The following is a 22,728-nucleotide window of genomic DNA, read 5'->3' as shown; positions in this document are numbered from 1 at the left end:
TATATAAAGGTGGCTAAACAAACCCACTGTGTCACTTTTCTACCTCACTGTTCTACTAAATCACAGCCCCCAATTACTTAAGCATTTATTTAAAATGAAAAATATTCAACGACAACCAACTCAGAGTATTCAGGTTTTAAACCATGTTCTGAAGCAGCGCATCTCTAGTACTTACCTATTTCACACCAGATTACTAAAGAGCTTCTCACATTACATTAAGAAAACAGAATTTCTGACAAACAGTTAAATGTTACTAAGCATATAAAGATTGTCACAATACAACAGAAGAGTCTAATGCCAATCAATTATAAGAAAGTTTGAATATTTATAAGTTACACTCAATCTATATTAAACCCTGTTTTTCAAACTATAACCAGAACAAAAGCACAACAATTCTGTAGTGTACCAAGTGTATATTTCAATTTACTGTATGCAATCTAACAACAAATTTGGTCATAATTTACCAGATATACATAAATGATTTAAGTAGTAAAAGAAGATTCAGTTTCAAGAGAATAAGTTCATACCTTGAGAAAAAAGTAAAATACATTAAGAATGTAAAGCCAGGTCCAGTTTCTAAGCATTAAGTGAGCTGTATTCTAATAAAGCAGATTTAGGTGAATTTCATATGTATATATATTATATATATATATATAGACAGATCTATCAATTGTAAACTATGGTTTTAAAGGGGATAAATGGGATGAAAAAAGTCTTTATGCTATACTTACATATTCACAAAGCAGAACATTACTTTTAATGTTTAAAATACTTCTTCATAGGATCTTTGCCCAACTAATTTCTACTTTGGACCCCACCAGAATTACACATTTCAGTCTAGAATGAGAATAAGATGGATTCTTCAGTTTAAAAAAAAAAAAAACCTAGTCATCTCTCAGGTTTATAGTGCTGTGGAAACTACCCATGAAACAACTGGATGATAAAACAAGATGCCTTTTAATACCCATATAACTGTAGTTCAACTTATCTCAGTTTCATCCAGCAATGTCTAACATTAATTCACTGTTCTACTGAAATAAAAGGACAACAGTAAAGCTTGTCTCTTTAAATACATACCAACTTTGATCAGATGGAGCACCATTAAGATTCTGTCCATCAAAGCATAGTTCAAAGTTTTCCACACAACTAGCATAATTTAATTTAGTTACCTGATATAAAATAGGAAAATATACTCATTTTAAAATTAAAACAAAAGCTGAAAATATGGGGACCCTCAATTTTTTTAATACAGTACAGTCACACTGGCCTAGCTATGTGTTATGATAAATGCTGTGCATATTTATTCATTGTGACATAGTATTACATCAAATGCAGTGTCCAATGATCAGCTAATTCATTAGGCTAGATGAAGCGAAGGAGTTTAACCTAAAGGTGCAATACCCTCCCCTCCCTCAGAAAGAGGCCTGAAATCATTTGGTACAGTATCACAAGTTTAGAAAAAAAGTCCATGGCTACAAAAATTCAAGTTTCAATGCCTCCTCAAAAACTGAAGTAAAGAGTGTTGAGAGCGGAGCATTCTAAATGGTGAACTCAAATGAGTATCATTTTGCTTTTGGTTTTGTTTTGTTTTTAAAAATGTTCCATCAAATTAAGCCGCCAGGTTAAACATAATTGAACATTAAACACTAGAAACACCCAGAAAAATACAAAAGAATTAAAAAATTAGATCATGTGTGTTCATTTTAATGAATAACAATGGGCACAACAGCCTAGTGTCCAATTCATACTGCATAACAAAACTAGCCAAAAGCAGGCATTTATTGTAATTAACAAAGTCAGATGTCATATACTATTTCTATGACACTCTCCCCCCCCATTTTGGGGATTCTTTAAGCTTTAAGTTGGACTGAGGTATACGCTGGAGGAAAAAAGATGGTCAACAGGGAATGCTGCCGACAAAGATACACCTAAAACAGGCAGCAATGCCAGAAAGAATTTAATACACTAAAATTTGCTAAGTGGCAAGGAAAAAAAGTTACTCATAACTGAATCACAAACCCCCCAGTATTATTAATCATTTTTTCCTCGTGTGATTATTCTGCATTTGTAGAAGGAGAAATAGCTTTCCTGCAAATTCAAAATTGTCAAGAAATCAAGTCAGTAAATTAATGCCAATATCTTCTCCAGTGCTTGTCACCTATACCACAGGCTGGCTTAAGCAAACCGATATAAGTCGATTTCATTAGCATGTTGGTACTGCCTATACTGCATATTTCAGTTACTGAGGAGTTTAGACCATTAAGGGTAATGGGGATGCAAGAATGGTGTGGAAAAGCCCTATTCTTGGAAATAAGAGCCACTTCTAAGGCTGAAACTATGATTGGATTTGGGGAAGCTGTCATGTATTTCCCTAACAAGATTGTAATTTTCTTCATTCATGTTGAAGGATACATGAATGTGTAACATAATAAGTACAGCTACCATGTCTGAATAGGACCCAAGTAGCTATATCCTATAAATAATAAAAAATACATTTTCTTTTGATAACTGACTAGATGTGAGGACTCTGTATAATTCAACCAAATGGTTGTATGCTGTACAGTCCTGTGCAAATATCATAAAAAATTTAATAATCCTTTTTTGCTATAAGGCTTTGACCCTACAGTTTTCACAGCAACATAACTACCATCCAGCCTGTACCATATTTTGCAAGCCTTCAGTCCATGAACTCAAATTGTCAATCCACAGTATCCAACTGCAGCATCCTTAAACACACCCTCAGTCATCTAAAGGCATACAGACTTCCCCAGATTCATCCCATCGAGATTGGTCATTTTGTTCTTCTACATCATCAACTAACTCTTCATCCGCTTCTCCGACTTCATTTTCCTCATACTCTTCATCCCTAGGGAAGTCTGTGTCCTGCACCTGGTCTACTCCCTCTTGCCCTCCTGGTTGAGATTTATCTGCACAGTCTACACAAACTCCATAGCGTCGAGATCCATGTCTTATTCCAACACTGGCTGCAAGCATGAAGATCTTCTTACACACCATACACTTGTACTTTTTATCCTTTTTATGCACCTGAACAGGAAAAGAAAGTGTTATTTAGAAGAAACTCACATTTGCAACGTTTGGAAAAACTTGCTGAATTTGCATGAATTGTTTGAGGTCAGTTCATGTTTTGAGGTCCTCAAAAGAGTTTTTGACGCAAACTTTGCTAGCCAAAAGCTGAGAAGTGAGACGAAAGGGCCTCTGAAGGCTGAGAGGCAATATTTTCACTGCCTTAGCTGTTGCCTGCCTAGAGATTTTGCAGCTGGTTGGGATACGACTGGCTTGATTATTGTCCGTTTCACTGCTGTACAGTTTTGTATAGACACTTGAAAACAAAGACGCTATAAAGTTACACCGAGTCCTCTTTTCGAAGACTGTTATTCTAAGGGCTAGAAACTAAAAATAAATTAGCTTAAATCTTGCTTAAATTAATGGCGTATGCCCCTTCTTTCCTTAGGAAAGCTTCCCACTTCTCTATTTTCAAGACCTGTATATGGCACTGAACTCCTTATGCATACAAACTGAATTAATATGCATTGTAACCATTCCATTATTGTTTAAGGATATAATATGAAAATATAGTTTTTCAACAAACAAGTCACTGAAACACACAATTTAAAACCAGATGGAAATTTGTCAGAGGGAAGGTATTTCACCATATAACATTTAGGCCTTGATTACAGGGGAATATGTTAACAGTTACAGTGCTGTAATTATACCAGCATAACCACTGTGCGATATTTACAAGAAGAATGTTTTGTTTAGCTTAAATGCCTTCCCATGCAACACAATATAAACAAAAAAGCCAATCTTATACTGGAATACAAGTGAGCCCACAAGAGGTTATACTGGTATAACTATCTGTTTAAATTCTTAGATTATACTGAAAGTTTCCTCTGTAGACAAGAATTAAATTGGTACTCAGTCTAAGACAGAGGATGATGAAAAATAAAAATCCATGTAGATGATACAGTTTCAACTCATGCATAGAATCAGTATAGTTATAAGCACTACTAGATTTTGTTGTTTTCATAGTTCAGACTCACTAGGCTCTTGTCCCATACCTAGGGAACAAACCCATTCCTCAAATGAAATTTTCTTACTGACTAATAGAAACAGCTGCTCACTGCAGTTAAAGTCTCGAGTGGTACTGAAACTACACCACGCCAAAGTCAAGAAGCTGAATAGGGCTTGAGCTTCCTCTCAATGAGGCCCAAACAACCTAGTGGAGCTTGTGGATCTATTCGAATCACACAGAGGGAGCCAAGCCCAAGTCACTCAGAGAAGTTGTAGATGTTCAAAATGCAACCACACAATCTTCCACAAGTGGTGTCTTATGAGGGTAGTACTTTGAAAAATAGCACCATCTTTTTTGCTACCAGTTTGACCCCTGCTTTTATTGCTTCCCTAAAGCTGAAATGTTAGTGCACCTAGGGTTTATACAACCCAAGAATTAAAATGAAACTTAATCTGTCTCATTCCTTGTAAACTACATAGAAAATACCAATCAAAATGCCTAGAATATAAACATCTCTGGTTTCTCACATAAGAGCTCATCTTGAAGGACTGTGATTATCGCCATTTAGATACTCACTAACTTGCCATGTGAGTAACTGTTCAATGGCATTTTACACTGAATCAGTGTCAAAGGCAAGTTTTCATTTTCAGCATCAGGTTGAAAACACTGGTTGCCGCACCTTGCATTTTTAAAGTGCTTAATACATCATCCCATCAGGTATCAGAGGGATAGCCATGTTAGTCTGGATCAGTAAAAGCAGCAAAGAGTCCTGTGGCCCTTACAGACTAACAGACGTTTTGGAGCATGAGCTTTCGTGGGTGAATACTCACTTCTTCGGATGGCCTTTGGATGAACATACCTTCAACTTCAACAAGACACTTCGGAGAAATTGACTAGTGGATTGTCAGTTTGGGCAGAAAATGGTGAAGTAGTAGTACAGAATGAAAGGATGTCATATTCAACTGCTGCCCCATCAAGGGAAGGCTTCTTGTCTACTAAGCCTGTAAAAGGATGCATTTCTGCTCTTATTTTCTGTCACTTCCTCAATCCTCCTAGAACACCTGCCCCAAAATACTCATGCCATCAACATGGAAGACCTTGGAAACAAATTTCATGGACAATAGTGCGATTTTCAGATGGGAATTTAAAGAGACAGTTGCCCTGGAATCAAGTAGACTCAAACTTGGTTACTTCACGGTAAAACAGACACTATTCACATGTCAAATCTCTTATGAAACCATTTCTACCAAAGATTAAGAAACATTTGAGAGTTTTAAAGATGTATACAGAAAATGTTACTTACCAAGGAATGTCTTTTTACATGCTCTCTTCGAGTAAACAGCTTCCCACAGATGTCACAGCTAAAAGATCTCACCCCTGTATGAATGAGCAAGTGTCTCTTTAGTGTTCTTCTGTACTTGGCTACATAATTACAGTGTGGACACTTCAGTTTGTTCATGATTAGAGCAGATGAATCACCTAAAAAAAAAAAGAAGTCCCAGCGTTCAGTAATGGAACAAAATAAAACATCATCATCCTCTGACACATTCTGGTACAGCTGAAACCGCAAAAGGCTTTTGCACCATACAGATGTCAAAGTTACTCAGGTCAAAACAATGTTGCCCTAGGGTCCACTGACATGGGAGGCCCAGTAAGCAGGATTTGACTGTAGGTGCCCATCTAGTAAATATGGACACCCCATGAAGTCTCATTTCTCCTACAAAAAAGATTCCAGAACCCAAGGACAGACCAAGTCTTTGAAGCTGAGAGAAAAAACCCCGTTATTGGTTTTCCTTATGTATTGTCTCCATAGAACCTCTTTACCCTCCCCTTCTTTCACTCTAATTCAGAGCTCAGATACAGCTTCTAGAGGTAGAGACAGCAAAGAGTCCTGTGGCACCTTATAGACTAACAGATGTTTTGGAGCATGAGGTAGAGAAGAACTGAGGTATCATTAGGAGGTAAGATAGCTAGTTATACCCATGGGCCAGGGATGGTAGAGCTCAAAGGCCATGCACAAACCCAAATTACAAGAAATGTTAACATACTACACTACTACATCTCTATCTTGATAACTCTGTCCTCAGAAGCCAAAAAATCTTTCCGTGTTATAGGTGAAACTGCATTATATCGAACTTGCTTTGATCCACTGGAGTGTGCAGCCCCGCCCCCCAGGAGTGCTGCTATACCACGTTATAGCCAAATTCGTGTTATATATCGGGTCACGTTATATCGGGGTAGAAGCGTATATGACAAAAGGAAAGGAATGGGTCCAATGACTATGGTACAGTTGGACAGAGCAGAACTCAGGAACCATGAAGGGGGATGGCTATTCACCCAGGGAAGATAGGAACACAAGATACATGCACATGGATTTAACTGCCACCAAAACTTTTAAAACAGGTTTTCTAGGTGCATGTGGCTATGCACAAGATGGATTCTGTGGCACTGATGTCAGGAAGGAGAAAGCAAAGACTTGTATGTGTCTGAACAGAAGGTACTACTACTCCCTGGGGCAAAGCCTTAATTCATTTGTACGATGGATTTTAAGTATTTCTAGTCTTCAAAAATTTGGCTTTCAACAGCTGAGCACTCACATTTGCTGCATCTTATAGACTCGTAATGTTAACTATTTGAATTCTAGTCACCTTTAAGAAATCTTATTCCAGAACTGACTGAACCTGTACTCTTATGCATCCCGGCAGAGGTAATCAGTAGGCAGACTGCTGACCAAATTCAGACCTTCAGACACTTTTAAATGGACTGCAAAATCTTTTTATTTACTTATTACCATTATTATTGTTGTAGTGTAACAAATTTTTTTTGGCTAAGGTCCTGACTCCAGAGAAACAACTGATTACCCCTGCATCAAGGTATTACATGTTTAAAAGGCAAAAAGACAGCCTCTTAGAAAAAAGAGTACCATGATAATTTTTGTTGGGGGTATTTTTAATTTAAAAAAAGTCTAATACTAATGTATATGGTTATGATTTAGTCACAGAGGACCTCTGCAACAACTTCTGCTTCAGCTGAAGCAGGGGCTGGAGGCAGGATTGTGCACCCCTGCCCAGCTGCAACAGCTCGTAACGACAAGCTGGATATCTGGAATCAAGACCCTGCAGCCCCTGCCCTGTAGTTTGCAGGGGGTGGAGGGACTGCAGTTGGGGCTGTGTACCCCTGTCCCCCAACCAGCTCTGGAGCGGGTGCTGTGACCCACAGCTTCCACTGGGGTTGCTCATACCCAGCCCCATGGCAGGAGCTGCAGCGGGCGCTTTGCGCCCCTGTCCCGCAGCATCTCAGGGCCCTGCCCACTGCGCCCCCCTCCACGGCTAGCTTCAGAACTGGGGCTGCGCTTCTGCCAGGGGCTGCAGCTGGGAGCTGCGCGCCCTTGTCCCGCAGCATCCCAGGACCGTACACAACCCCCGACTGCGGCAGATCCAGGGCTAGGGCTGCGCATCCCTTGCTGCCCTCCAGCCCCACGGCTTCCACCAGGTTTGCATGCCCCAGCCCCATAGCAGGAGCTGCATGCCCCTGCCCCACAGCGTCCCTAGGCCATGCACCCCCTCCTGGATGCGGCCGAGGCTTGAGGGGCACCTGCAGCTGGAGCCATCCACACATCCCACAGCTGTATCTATCTGGAGCAGGAGCTGTACACATACCCCTGAGGCTGCACCCCCCGCTGAAGCAGCTTTGGCATGTCATTCTCCCCCCCCAATGGGACTCAATTTCTCCTCAAGATTTAGCCCTGCCCCAGTTATTTTTAGTAAAGTCACAGATAGGTTACAAGCTTCATGTATTATTGTTTATTGCTTGTGACCTGCCCATGACTTTTACAAAAAATAACCGTGACAAAATCTTAGCCTTACTTATGTACGCTCACAAGGATCGGAGTGTGTGTGTGTGTGTGTGTGTGTGTGTGTGTGTGTGTGTGTGTGTGTGTGTGTGTGTGTGTGTGTGTTGGGGGGGGGGAGGCTGATACAAAACTGAAGCGTAACATTAAGACTCTGCATGAACTATTATGTTGAGGAAGTTTCTCCTAGTAGATAAAATATTGGACTGGGACTTAAGGGACCTGGGTTCTTTTTCCAGTTCTGCCACTGGCATGTGACCGTGGACATGTCATTTCACCTCCTTTTGCCTCAGTTCCCCACCTATAAGTGTCAGTGCTTTATGAAGAAAGGATATTATCCTGAGTTCCAATAAGAGACCCAAGGGCTAGATATTACTACCCATTCCTGTTATGTTCCTAAAACAGCTGCTTTATTGAGAAATGGTATGTTTTATCATTAATATGTTTGTTACATGACAGTGCTTCTTTGTATATTCTCAAAATCTTCAGAGAATGTCTATAACTAACCCCCTAGCTAGATCTCATACAGTGGGAGCGATGGGAGGGGGGGAGGGGAGGAGGGAAAGAGGTTACTCCCAGAAGGGCAAGACCACCCAACATGGGTCTCAAGGGAAGATGCTTTTAGTCATGCTGAAAGGAAATATGAATTGCACTAACCAAAACTTAGTATGTTGAGTGACAATTTTCAGTGTTAAGCATTACATATTTGAAGGTCAAATCTATTTTATCTGTATGCTAATCCATCTATCCTAAATTGATAGTAAGACCCTAATCTTAAAAAACAAAAAACAAAAACACACACACACCCCGAACTGGCTATAGTTTGCTTTGGGAAAAGCTACTGTGACATTGTCAAAGAGAAAGTTTGCTATAACCCAGGATTTAAAAACTTTCATATAACAAGAATAAATTCAAGGAAGTCAGACTAGATGACCACAGCAGTCCCTTCGGCCTTATAATCTATACGATCATTAAATAGTACAAGAAATTGAACCCCCAAAAAAAGAGGGCTATGAAGGGGGAAAAAAATTTACTTGCCATTTTCCCAAGCTTCTTTTGGCCAAGATTCCGGCAACAGTCCATACTTGAAATCATTTGAAGTACCCGGCAACAGTCCATACTTGAAATCATTTGAAGTACCCGGCAACAGTCCATACTTGAAATCATTTGAAGTACCTGTTACAAGTAATGTTCTTTTAACTTGATTCAGACAAAATTCTACAGAAGAGAATTCTCTAAACAGTTATTTTTAAACAAACTTTTCAAGAAGCTTTATGACTAACTTGTGAGATTTGGCAAATTGCAGATTCTGCAATATTAGGCTTCCACTGCAATTTTGACAACAAGCACCCCCATTCTCAGCTCCGAGTGGCTGACAGCAGAAAACTGTTGAAAAGTAATGACTTTATTACTGTGAATAATAAGGTCCATTACTACTTTTCCACAGTTTTCCCTGGCTTGTCTGCAACTCAGTCACAATTTTTTTTATTTTTTTTTTGACAATCTCGCAATTCAAGTAGGGCCTTATTTATGAATTGATTACTCTGATAGTCCCTTATAAGTAAGCATTAACTAATTTCACCAAAAAGTGGGATTTTTAGACTACAGCCTTGGGCAATTTTATCCTCTCCATGCTGACAGATTCTCCCTCAATAACATTAGCTATGTGATAAATACTGACAGCACAGTTGCATCTACACAAGCACTTTTGCCAGCACCGATGTTGAGCAGAAAGCACAATTTTTTCCTCATTCCCAGTCAACACAGTTTTGCTGACAAGACTGTGTAATGCACACCATGCCTTATATGAGTAGAAAGGTGATTTAAACAGGTGTAACTTATTTCTGTAAGTCTACTGTGATAAGTGCCTTTATTTGCACTATAACTACATGCATATTAGGGGTTGTACACTCTTAATTATACCCAGTTTCAAACAAACATACTTAAAGGAGTACAAAAAAAAACCTGATCAGCCCTTTGTTCCATCCAGTCTCTAAATTTGTACGTTTGTGAAAAGTTTTATAAAAAAACTTCCTTATGCAAGTCAAATTTAAAGGAATATGGTCTACTTAACACACTTTGAATTTTGTCCTATTCTCATACTACTTTTTCTTATGTCTATTATATAGCAACAGATTATTTTTATTTTTATTTATTTTTTAAAAAGCTGATTAAATCCATCCATCCACCAAACAAGAGTTCCAGAATTAAATGTAGAATCTGAAGACTGTAGTCATTAAGAAGGGTTAAAAGTTTTAAAGTTGAATCTCCCTTTAAAAATATTATAAATAAAGAGCAGTTCTGTTAAACCTCAAATGAGGATTGCAATTCTATTTTTGGTTTCTAAATCTAAACCCTAGTTCACACATACACACACAAAAAGCCCTACATTCTGTAAATACTGAGTGTATAAGAGAAAGCCTTGAAATACAGGCTCCATCACAAAACAAAATTTTATGCACTTTGTATCATTCTTCTCTTCCCCCATTCAACTCATGTTGTCGCTCCTTCCTCTCTCTCCTGGCTTGACTTGAGTTTGTTTTATTCTTCTTCTAGCTACCAATGATTGAAAAAAACTACACTTAGAAACCATCATGCCTAGAAGCCATATATTGTGGTGATCCTCTAGCAACTAACTGGGTACAGGCCCCTTATCTATATGTTTCTTTAATCAGGCATAAAGGGAATAAATCTTTTACTAAGGGCACATCATGCTGGCATTGGCAGCATTGTACACCATTCTGATACACCAAAATATAGATATGTTTTAGACTGAATTCTGATGGGCAGCCACATCATTCCTACCCTTCTCCTGTGCCTGTTCTTCACTGGTGATGGGTGTTTTAAATCTGGAGGCTTGTAATCCTGTCCTACCCTCTTTTGTAGAGTGTTAAGTCTTGAGCAGAATGGGAATAGCTATGTCTGCACTTTTGTAAATTCCGGCTAACAAATCCATTTGCAGGTAGGGGGTGCACACGATATAAGAAGTTCTGCCATGCTTTGACAGTGCTACAGCCGCAGAGGAGTGACAGTATACTTTCCTTCTGCTGGGCAAGATGTGTACAAGTATCCAACGTACATCAATTTTTCACTACTACTGTACAGTGAAAATCTCCTCACCATCAGATTGTATACATCAGTTCTACCCTGCTGCTTAAACAGCATTATAGATTATGGCTGGCAGTGGTAACTGCATGGGAAGACAGCTCAAAGGGAGCCCAAATGAAGTTTACAGGTGTCTGGAAAAACTGTCACCCAGCTGGGTAGCCAGCTACGATCCATGTAGGATCATTCATGCAACTGACCCTCAGCAGCTCAGTCTCAGTGATCACAAAGCCTCAGATCCCAATGAGTAAAACAGGAAATTGTTCTCCCTCTGCCCACAGGATTTGTTCCAAGGTTGTTGAGGGTATGTTTGGGTTTTGTTTTTGTTGGTTTTTTTTTTTTGGGGGGGGGGCGGAGAAGAGGAGAATTCCAATATTTTAGCTCTCATGCCTGGTTGTTGGAGGGGAAGAAGTGACAACCTAACTTTCCTTTGATTCCTGGGAGCTGAGTGGAGAAAGAATGAGGGGGGAAAGTTACTGTAAGGAAGTTGTTCTTTGAAGTTACTTGCTCATACCAGATCATTCTTATGTCCATGCTCCCACACACACACACACAAAAAAAAACTAGTGAGAACTCCCTCAGCTTGAAGATTATATTGTTGATTCCAGTACAGGCATTTCACAATAGCTCATGTAATGAAACAAGAGACACACATAGGGTATGTAACTGCCTATTCCTTTTGAATGGGTCCAATTCCCATATACACACAAAGTCCTCCCTTTGTGGTGAAGAGGATGGATGAATATATACCCCATTCTTGGGAATTAAAAATCTCCAGGTCTCTATTTAAATAAATAATTAAAAAATAAAGGAACTGGAACGGACAGTGAGGACAGGTAAGCACTTTAAACAGAGAGGATGAGAATTATAATAATGCTCTTAGTCTTAAAGAAAAAACTGAAAGAAAACCAACAGTGGCATCGAAAAAGGAGACAGATTAAGCACCAAACAAAGCTTTATGATCAAAAATTTTAGCAACCCTAAGCAAAAGAACCCCATATCTTCAATGCTGACAATCAAACCCTGTCTCTTGATGTAGTGTAAACACTACAACAACTGCCTTGCAAAGAGATGAGAACAGACTAAAGTTGTGTTGCAGCAGATTAAAGGTTTATGATGGACACGATTCTATCTCAAAAAAATGCGGCAGATAGGGTAACTTGAAATCAGATGAAAACTGATACGTCTTCTATATAGACAGACAGACATCCTCAGTTGTGTTAGAGAACTTTCGATATCGCCAGATATGGAGAGACTTTTGGAAGATATAGTGGGCAACCAGAACACTGAAAGGACAGAGAACTACATTTGCCTCAGCCAATAAGCGACAATTAGGATTCTTACTGCTAACACAGTAGTGCCCAGACTCCTACACAACAAGGAACAGGGTCACTTGGTACAGGGTGTTCCACAAAGTATTTAGTAGGAGATAACTGCCCAAAGATTTTACAGTCATGTTTAACACAAGAGGAAATAAGTGGGTAGTAGACAAGAAAGGCGAGACAGGCAACATTATGCACCCAGAGCAGTCACTATTCAGGTTAAAATGAACTATGCAAACAGCAAATGAGTTAAATGAAGAGGCAACTTACCTAGCAGCTATCAGTTACAGTTTATTGTAGGTATCATGGAGGTGGCTTTTTGAAAGTGACTTAGAAGTAATTTAATGAGAGGGTCAGTAACAATATTATATGCATTAAAGCCATTTGGAGAGGGGAGACAGAGGCTAACTTTGTTGATGGAACAACACAGTAAAGATACAAGAAAGGATAGAACAATGAGGAGTCCTTGTAGCACCTTGGAGACTAATAAATTTATTTGGGCATAAGCTTTCGTGGACTTTAACTCACTTCATAAGATGTATGGAGTGGAGAACACAGCAAGCAGGTATAAATATACAGCACGTGCAAAGATGGGAGTTGCCTTACCAAGTGTGTGGGGAGGGGGGGCAGGGAGGGGTGGGCAGTGCTAATGAGGCCAATTCAATTAGGGTGGATGTGGCCCATTCCCAACAGTTGACAAGAAGGGGTGAATATTAACAGGGGGAAAAATTATTTTGTGGTGCTAACGAGGCCAATTCAATACTCCCATCTTTTCATGTGCTGTATATTTATACCTGCTACCCCTTTGAAAGAAAAGATAGGACAGCGAAACTGGATGGCCTAAACAGCATAAAAGACCAGAAGTTTGATACAGTGGAGAAGGGGAGAATCAGAGATACTGGGGGGAAAAAAAAAAGCAGTGACAAGGTCAGGAAAGCTACTTTTAATCAACAGCTTTTTTAATAGACTTAAGGAGGAGAGATGGATCTCAGGAAAGCCAAAGAGAAGGAGTTTGCTGCAGTTAAAATAAGAGATAAATTCCTAGATGATGAATGCCAGAAAGGGTCAAAACTTTGGAGCGTTGTGAAGGAACAAAGGGCAAGCTATGATGCAGACTTAGTGTCAAGCATAGAGTTGAACACATCCCAGTTATGTGCTATAGTGGCAGATAAAATGGCATTGTCAGGGACAGAGATCTGGATGGAGGGTAGGGGGGAGAAGAAAAGAGGAAAGAATGGAGGTCACATTGGTGTTTGGTTGGAACATTAATTCTGATCATTAAGCCTTTGACTCAGAGGTTGGTCAGGATTTTTGTATAGAGGTAGTTTAGCAAAGGAACCCATAGTAACCCATCTCTAGTGGACAGAAGGAATCTTGCCAGTCCAATCTTTCTGGTGTCATGTGTAGAGCAATTCTAGGTTGTTATAAACCAGCAGTAGGCAACCTGTGGCATGCAAGCTCATTTGCAGTGGCACCTCACACTGCCCAGGTCCTGGCCACCAGTCCAGGGGGCTCTGCATTTTAATTTAATTTCAAATGACTCCTCTTAAACATTTTAAAACCTTATTTACTTTACAAGAGACCTCCTAAAAACGTTAAAACGTATTACTGGCACATGAAACCTAAATAAATGAAAAATCGGCACACCACTTCTGAAAGGTGGCCGACCCATTATAAACAATTTTTTTTTAAGCGAATGGGGACACAGTAAACACCACCCCCACACACACACAAAACTGATTCACTACCCCAAATAAGAGTTCATGGCTTCAGTCAGTGATCAAGTTTTGCTGTCAAGCAAACTAAGAAAATCTATAGAATACTGCTTAGTCTCAAGATTTCCTGGCACAGTTAGTCTATTTACAAGACTGTGACCTTACCATCCACCTGAATCAGGACCACCTTGAGATTACCTGAAGCTCCTCGGTGCATTCAGAACTACCCAGAATATGCAGATGTTCCTGGCAAATCAAATGTCCTAGCCATCTTTTAGACCATAAAGTTTCCCTAGTCCAGAGTTATAGGTCAGTGTAGCTTTTGACAGAAAGGATTTCTTTTAAAGCATGTCAACCCAGGAAGACGAGAACTTCCCTGAGAAGGGCTCTAAAGAGCCATTTTGGAGGCAATTCAAGAGAAGAATTTCTATGAAGCAAAGATTCCATATCCCAACAACGCAGAGCCTTTTGATGCACAAGACTCTTAATATCCCTTTAAGAGATAGGTCCTCTAAGGCACACATCACAGACTTGCTAGTCTTTCTGAAACCTTTAGAAGACCAAGAAGCTTTTGCTGTTTGTATTTAGGAGGCTTGCGCCTCTTGACCCTTGTGTGAAGAGCAAGACAAAACACCCAGATTCTGGATATATTAAGTACTATTTAACCTCTTTGGTCAAAGATAACTGGACAACAACCCCAAGGAAACAATGGGTGGCTTTCATTTTCTTAGTCTTTGAGGGACACTGCCTTTTTTCTTTTGGGAGAAAAATGGTCTCTCTCATAACATGGCAAATCGCCATGCTTTTATTGAGCCCCTAAGAAGGGCTTGTGAACAGTGCAGTCAAGTGTCTTCCAGCATCACAGCCAGAGAAGAGATGCTGTTGCTACCATTTTACTAACAAACTAATACCAATGCCCAACATCTGGCAGCCTCAGTACCCTCATGTGTTACTTTTTGAATTAACCTTGGCTCCCTATGGAAACTATCATCCACACAAGTGTCTTTCTACAGTTGAATTGGTCTTAATCCATTAATAGAAATGTGACAGATAAAGATTGGCCAAAAGGTTATACCAAAGAGTGGATTTACGTTGAAACTCAGTGCATTGGAACTGGGCCCCCCAAATGACAAGTCCCCCCCACAAAATGCAGAACAAATGTATGACAATCTGTCCCCAAGTCTGGGCTGGCAGCACAGCAGGGCTCAGGCAGGTAGGCTGCCTGCATGCCGTGGCCGGTGGCCCCACACCACTCCCAGAGGCGTCCAGCTGCTGGCATGTCTCTGCATGCCCCTGGAGGGGGGGAAGGCAGCTCTGCATGCTGCTCCTCCCTGGGCAGCACACAGAGACCTGATGCCCCCCTCCCCTCAAGGGGCATGCAGAAATGTGCCAGCAGCAGGGCTAAGGTGGCTTCCTGCCCCACCCTCCCTCTGCACAACTCTCAGAAGCAGCTGGCATGTCCATGTGGCCCCTGGGGGGGCTGCATCTCCAGGCGCTGCCCCTGCCCCCAATGCCAACTCTACAGCTCCCATTGGCCAGGAGCTGCAGCCAATGAGAACTTGGGGGGGGGGTTGCGCCTGCAGGCAGCAGCGTATGGAGATCCTCTGCCCCTGAGCCACTGCCATAGGGGTGTGCGCACTGGTTGCTTTGGGAGCCACGTAACCTGAGGTAAGTACAACCCCCCGTGCCCTCCCACACCCCAACCCCAAGGCTGCACCCTGCACTCAAACTTCCTCCCATAGCCTGAACGCCTCACTCCTTCCACCCCAACCCCATCCCAGAGCAAGCATCCCAACTTCCTCCCAGAGCCTGCCCCCTGCACCCCAATGCCTTGCCCCAATCAAGGGACCTCACTATTTTCATTTACATCCCATTACTTATAATATAGGAGGAGGATGAAGAAAGAAAGAATGAAAAACAGAGGGATGGGGAATAATGCTCTTTTTCTTGGCTAGGTCCTGAGGAGGGGACCCAAAAAATGAAGCTGTGCACAGGGCCCCGCTAACTTTAAAATCCGCCACTGTTTTTGGCTGACAATATTATTAGCATATTAAGTCAGAAGTGTGGCTGGCCAATATTGCCTCTGGTCACGGCAACATTCACCACCAGGCTCTCTTACACAAGGTACAGCTGATGGATTTCCTAAGCAGAAGATAATTTCATCTACTCCTTTGAACAATCAGATCAATGGATAGTGCATGAGGTTATGGGTCATCTGTGCTACCTTTCATTCCAAGACTGTCATGTACTATATCAGCTCTAGGGCCAGCGAGCATAAAGGCTGCCAGAGCACATTATTTCATACAAGTTTTTATACCAGGCTCATTAGCACAATATCTGAGAACCTTTCAGTAGTGCACTAAGCAACATGACTATCATGTTTGTTCGCTAATTCTCCCCAGGGAGAAGTGTAAGCAGTGGAGTGTTTTGTTCACATGCACAAGCCATTTTCTCTGGTGCACATTCCCTATATGTACCCGTTTACCGAGCAAGATCAAAATCAAACTTTTTAAATATTGCTCTTCCAACTTAGAATTCAGTTGCTGCACACTAGCTCAAATGGCTCTATTTGGTGAGCAGTGTCGGTTTAAATCAGAAGTGTGCACACAAGTTAAAAACAGTCCAAGTCTATTCACCAGCCCTTTTTTCCTGAGAACTCTCTGGGCCAGGATCACATGATCCCAAAATTTGCACCACCGAAGCCTACTTTGCACCCCAATGAAGCATACCACTTTTCAAGACAACTGAGTATGCATATGGAGTTCAGACCACTTTGAAATGGGTGGCTTTCATTATTTCAAGCTCTTAATATGGGAGCTTGGCCATGAGCTGCATCCCACAATGCTTTGGACCGGACTGTCCCATGCCACTCAAGCAGCATAAAGGGGACAGAAGTCATCCTAAAGTTCCCTGCTGGGTACATCCCTAGAGGAGATGTGGCAGTAGTGCCAGCATGTGGAAAGTTAAGGGCAAGGAAAAAGTATTTTAAATGCATTACACTGCACTTATTTTCAGCTCAAATATGACATCCATGGGACCACTGCAGCTAGCACAGGGAACATTTTCAACTCACAACCAAGCACAAATACACCAACCCCCGCTAGAACGCACGTCTATAAAGGGTGAATTTGCATATAATGCAGTCGCAGCCATGGATCCCAAATTTCTTTAATTGCAATTCATTTTAACGTGGTCCCCACAAATTTCTCACAAAAAGCTATTACAGGAAGTTAAGCACTCACTGGGGTAAGGAGCAAAATGCTAAAGTGAACTGAAAATTAGCTAGGAGAACAATAGGATAAGATAATGGTTTGTTTTCAACATGGCAAGAGGTTAACTGCAATATTCAACCTTGAGGCATCTTAAGACTGGTACTGTTTAAAATATTTATTGATTATCTAAAGGAGGAGTGAACAATGAGGTAGAAACATTTAAAGATGACCAAGTTATTTTGGTTAGTGCAGTTAAGACTAGTGACGGCTTTAGAGGGACTTAGAAGGGCTGAATAAGTAAGTAGTATAATGGCAGATCAAATTCAATGTTTTTCCAGTGCACATTACCCTCACATTTGTGGAATAATTTGAATTCTCAAACTAACTACTCAGGGCAGGGTGGGGGTGAAGAGAGGGGAAAAAAAAAGAAAAAAAGACATCTTTGTGGGCAGCTGAAATAAAAAAGTCTGCTCATTCTGCAGCAGCATTTGATAAAGCAAATAAAATATGTATTAGTATTACACATAAAAATGGGATGAAAGATACTGAACACTTATGCCAGGAAATACTTTTAATAAAACCCACTCAAACTTCCTTCAGTAGCATGGGTTCTATTGCTCTTTCTGGAAAAATTATTTCTAGCAAACTCTTTATTGGTTACTAGCTGGAAACTTTGACACAAGAGTCCATTCTCATTCTGAGCAAAGTCACTAAGCATGGTCTACCTGAAGGTGGCACTACAAAGCAGACTCAGCAGGATCTGAGAATCAAGAATAAAAATGTGCTTGTTGAATTCCCTAATATTAATCAAGCAATGTTGCTGTTCTCCCTCATTCTGGAAATGGAAGTCGTTAACAACTGGGCATTTGCGCGTATCCCAGGCCTGCACAACATGCGGCCTGCGGAGGCTCACTGTGCGACCTGTGACAGGGAATCAAAGGGCTCTGAGCTGCCCACAGCAGCAGGGAGCCCAGAGCCCTTTAAATCCCAGCCGTGGCCGGGATTCAAAGGGCTCCGGGCTGCTGGCAGAGATTCCTTGCAGCGGCTGAGATTTAAAGGGCTCAGGGCTCCCCGGCGTCTGCAGGCAGCCCAGAGCCCTTTGAATCCCGGCCCGTGCCTCCAGCGGATGGGCTAGGGCTGAGATTTAAAGGGCTTGGGCTCCCCTCCACGGCAGGAGCTCTGGTCCCTTTAAATCCCTGCCCCAGCCCCGCAAAGCTCTGATTTCCCCCAGCTGCCAGAGCCCCAGGCCATGTAATTTGCCCCTGACAGCTCCCAGCCACCTCTTCAGCTGGGAGCCCCGATTGATTTAAAATCGAGTATCACCTCCCCACCCCCAACCTTCCTTTTTGGCCCACAGCTGTTCTGGTGGGGCAGCACTGGGGAAGTTGGATTTGTTTCTGCAGGGCTGGAGTGTTTCCGTGGGCCGGGAGGTCCTGCAGGGGGTGTTTCCGTGGGGCTAGGGGGTTTTGGTCCTCAGCTGTTTTGTTCGGAGTAATGTGGCCCTTGCCGGTTTATGAGTTTTGCGGGCCTGGGGTATCCTCATATGTGGAAAGCCCATAACAGCACAGATCCAGCATAACTGCTCCTACACACCCCAAATGCAGTGCTCTCAACAGTGGATAGGTTGGAGCAAGGAGAGGAATAGTTTGAGTATGCTGTGCTCCAGCTATCCCCATCTGGCATATGGTTGCTTAGGGACCATTACTAGCTGAAACTAATTGGAGGGGCCATGGGCTGGACAGACAATTTGAGACCTATAGCTCACCGATTCTCAGCTTCTTTACCCTTTTCTTAGGCTGCCCTATCTGGCTGCATGAGGAAGGAGCAGCTCTTTTTTTGCAAGTCAATCCCTTAAATTTAGGCAGGGTCAGTCAAGTTCCTAGTCTGTTCACCACAAAGCACCTGCAGCTCACCAAGGAAGCAGACAACAGAGCATCCAAAGCAACTCTACTCCCTCATGTAATACAGCAGGCAGCCACCTGGGGAACTACTAAGGAGCCGTTCAGAACACTACTGGCTCACATTACAACTACTCCTGAGAAATGGCATGCAGCTGGAGGTGATCCCATCCAACACTAGCCCATACCAATGCGACTGGCACACCACACCACCCATGCACCACACTGCAAGTGTGGCTCAAAGAACACATTTTCAATTCATAATAAAAAAGTGAAACATCTCTTCAAGGGCCATAGGTTGATCACCACTGGTGTGAAGTCAAAATGCAGCTTCTCTATACACTGAGCAAAGGGATGATCATTCAAAAGATAAGTCACTAGCAGATATCAACCTTCCCACTGCAGGAGAGCATCTGACTAGGCAATTAAACTCAGTTATTTTCAAGTTAGAAGCCAACTGCTGATTTTAAAGCATCATACAGACTAAGTTACACATGGTGGATAGTTGAAATGTGCTAGCCAAGAGAATATACAACTAAACATTTATATAAGCAAAATAATTTTTTGAAAGTTTTCACCAGCTGATGTTACATTGTTTCGTTTATTTGATAACTGGCTCTTGAGGATTATAGAAAGTAGGTATTCACCAATGTGAACCGTAAGTTTTAATACAGCATCTACAAGTATTTTGACAATAGCGTACATCTGCACACAAAACAATCAGCCTTTTTTTTTTACACTAATCAAAACAGAGTAAGCATGTTTACATTAGATAAGACTCACTGCAACACTGTCAGATATTTGCAATTCATTTTGTCTACTGATTTACTGCTTGTTGCAGGATCTTAGCTAATAAGCATTTATAGAAGTGAGGTTATCCTAGAATGGATACAACAGTAACACTTGGATAATCCAATATATTAGTTAAAATTTACCTGGTTCTTCCTTAATAAACTGCAAATCTTCTGGATAGGAGACTGACGGCTGCATCACAGAGCAATCTTCTAAATTCTCTTCATTATTAGGTGGTATATTATAAATAAATCTCTTCGTAGTTTGGTTTTTCCTTCTTGCTTTTCCTGGTTCTTGAACTGATTGTCCCTGTGAGGCCATGTCATTCCACACAAATACTTTTCCTTCACCTTGAGATTCATTTTCAGCCATTTCAGGTGAGCTGTCCTGGACCCAACTACAGTCATTCATTTGATAGTTTTCTATTTGGCCCTCATCAATACAGTAACCATCATTTTCAGTTTTTATACTGCTTGCCAAGTTAGTAAGATTCCGTGTTGCCCAGAAACTGGCAACTTTCTGATCCCTTGATGAAGGCAGACCATCCCGACTAACCGATCTTCTGTTATAATCCACTACTACAGCCTCTGGAGCTTCTGATTTAATGCTTATATTTAAGGCATCTTTAATGAAATTGCGACAGGACTGGACAACCTCAGTCATTTGAAGATAGCTGGCCACTGACATCACTTCAATGGCATTTTGGCTTGTAAGGACAAGGTTACCAGAATATAAGAAGTCCAATATGACAGAAAAACCTTGAACAGCAACAACATCTAAATAGGTAACAGTGATTTGGTTACGGCTTTCTTTGTTTGTAAAGCAGTACAGAGTCTTAAAGAAACGGCTGCCGGCAACCAGGATATTCTTATGAGCTCTGAAGACCCTCCCACTCACCACAATATTGACATCACAAAGAATACCTTTCTTCCTCTGTTCATTTAGTTCTTGCAGCAGCTGATAGCAATAAGAGTTCTCATTTGGCCTACTGCTGTAGTCGCAGTAGCCCTCATTAGTCAATTCCGATGGTATTTCTGACTCCTGCAATTAGAGGGGAAAAAAAGTTAACTCTTAGTTTCCTCACTGCTGCCAACAGGATATGAAAATTAACTTACTTTAAATATGCAACAGAGGAAAATGGGGTTTATATTTTTTGTTTCTTTGCGTCATAAAGGCAACATAAAATACAATTTTCCAGAAAGTTTCCTTATGTATTAGAAACTCAGGCCAGTTCTACTGTTTTTTCAGTTTACAGGAAAAAGGGGGCAGATGAGCTTTATGTATCACAGAAGTTAAATGCAAGCCACTGATGGTGTTTACATGGGTGTTTAAAGTGTTCATTTTTGTTAAAACAAATGCCTGAAGTAGAAGATAGAAGAGATTTGCATTAAAGATTCAACTATCAACTGTTCAGATAAGAGCTATGAAGACTCCCTCACACCATTTCTCTGGTCTTACATGGAGGCCTCAAATAAAAATGGGGAGACAGGACTAACATTCCCAGTATATCCTTCCTCCCTCCTTATAAGCCTTCCACAAACAAATGGAAGCAAAATGAATACAAATGCCACCCTGCTTCCTTTGCAGATCACATTTAGTAATAAACTATATTCTAATGACAATTTATAAAAGCTAGTGCACTACTGGGCATATTTTTTAACTCTCAAGATAATATTTTAACAAGTATTTAATTTTCCAACTATGACAGTTCGCATTAGAGAGACTCGGTGGGGTAATACACATGACTGGAATATTGGTATAGAAGGTTTCGGCTTGCTCTGGAAGGACAGGCAGGGAAAAAGGGAAGAGGTGTTGCTTTGTATCTTAAAAATTAGGTTGAGATGGAATTAGGACACAGACTTGTTGAAAGTCTCTGGGTAAGGATAAAAGGGGTAAAAAGCAAGGGTGATGTCATGCTAGGGGTCTACTACAGATCACCTAACCAGGAAGAGGAGACAGATGAGGTTTGTTTATAAGAGCTAACAAAATCATCCAAAACAAGACTTGACAGTGATGGGAAAGCAATACAGCAGGGCACAGATTAGCCAACAAATTCTTGAAATATATTGGAGAACTTTTTATTTGGAAAGTTGAGAAAGCTATCAGGGGAGAAGCTGTTCTAGACTAGATTTTGATAAATGGAAAGGAACTGGTTGAGAATTTGAAAGTCGAAGGCAGCTTGGGTAAAAGAGATCATGATATGACAGAGTTCATGATTCTACAGAATGGTAAGAAGGAAAACAGCGCAATAAAGATAAAAGATTTCAAGAAGGCAGACTTCAGCAAACTCAGAGTTGGTAGGTAAGATCCTTTAGGAAGCAAGTCTAAGGGGAAAAAACAGTTCAAGAGCTGGCAGTTTTTCAAAAAGACATTATTAAGGGCACAAGAGCAAACTATCCAACTGTGTAGGAAAGATAGGAAGTATGGCAAGAGACCTTGTCTTAACAAGGAGCTCTTCAATTATTTGAAACTCAAAAGAATCCTAAAAGAACCCAGAAACTAGGTCAAACTGCAAAGGATTAATATAAACAAGTATGCAGGGACAAAACTGGAATGGCCAAGGCACAAAATTAGATTAAACCAGCTAGAGACATAAAAGGTAACAAGAAACATCCTACAAATTAGAAATAAGGAAGACCAAAGACAGGATAAGCATGTTACTCAAGGAGGGGTGGGGGACGACACAGGACAATAACAGAAAGTGACAGAGTGAATGCCAGTGAAAATGAAGTAAGACCAGATGCTAAAACAAGGAAAGAACAAGTTACTAATTAGACAGTTTAGAGGTTTTCAAGTTACCA

At 41.0% G+C, this 22,728-nt stretch overlaps 1 protein-coding gene across 1 annotated transcript in view; it reads right to left on the bottom strand.

Annotated features, from left to right (window-relative positions):
* Positions 1–403: 403 nt before the first annotated feature.
* ZBTB10 (zinc finger and BTB domain containing 10) overlaps positions 404–22,728 on the bottom strand; it is a 33,885-nt gene continuing 11,560 nt past the window's right edge. Inside the window, exons 2-5 of the mRNA XM_030553331.1 lie at positions 20,071–20,968; positions 8,922–9,059; positions 5,337–5,512; positions 404–3,045 (exon numbers count right to left, since the gene is read on the bottom strand). Of these exons, the coding sequence (XP_030409191.1) occupies positions 2,740–3,045; positions 5,337–5,512; positions 8,922–9,059; positions 20,071–20,968 (1,518 nt within the window). The 3' untranslated portion in view covers positions 404–2,739. The remainder of the gene's footprint in view (positions 3,046–5,336; positions 5,513–8,921; positions 9,060–20,070; positions 20,969–22,728) is intronic.

The sequence above is a fragment of the Gopherus evgoodei genome, chromosome 2 (assembly GCF_007399415.2).
Source record: "Gopherus evgoodei ecotype Sinaloan lineage chromosome 2, rGopEvg1_v1.p, whole genome shotgun sequence".
Taxonomy (NCBI): Eukaryota; Metazoa; Chordata; order Testudines; family Testudinidae; genus Gopherus; species Gopherus evgoodei.
Note: the sequence above shows the minus strand (reverse complement) of the source record. Positions and strands in the feature narration are given on the sequence as shown.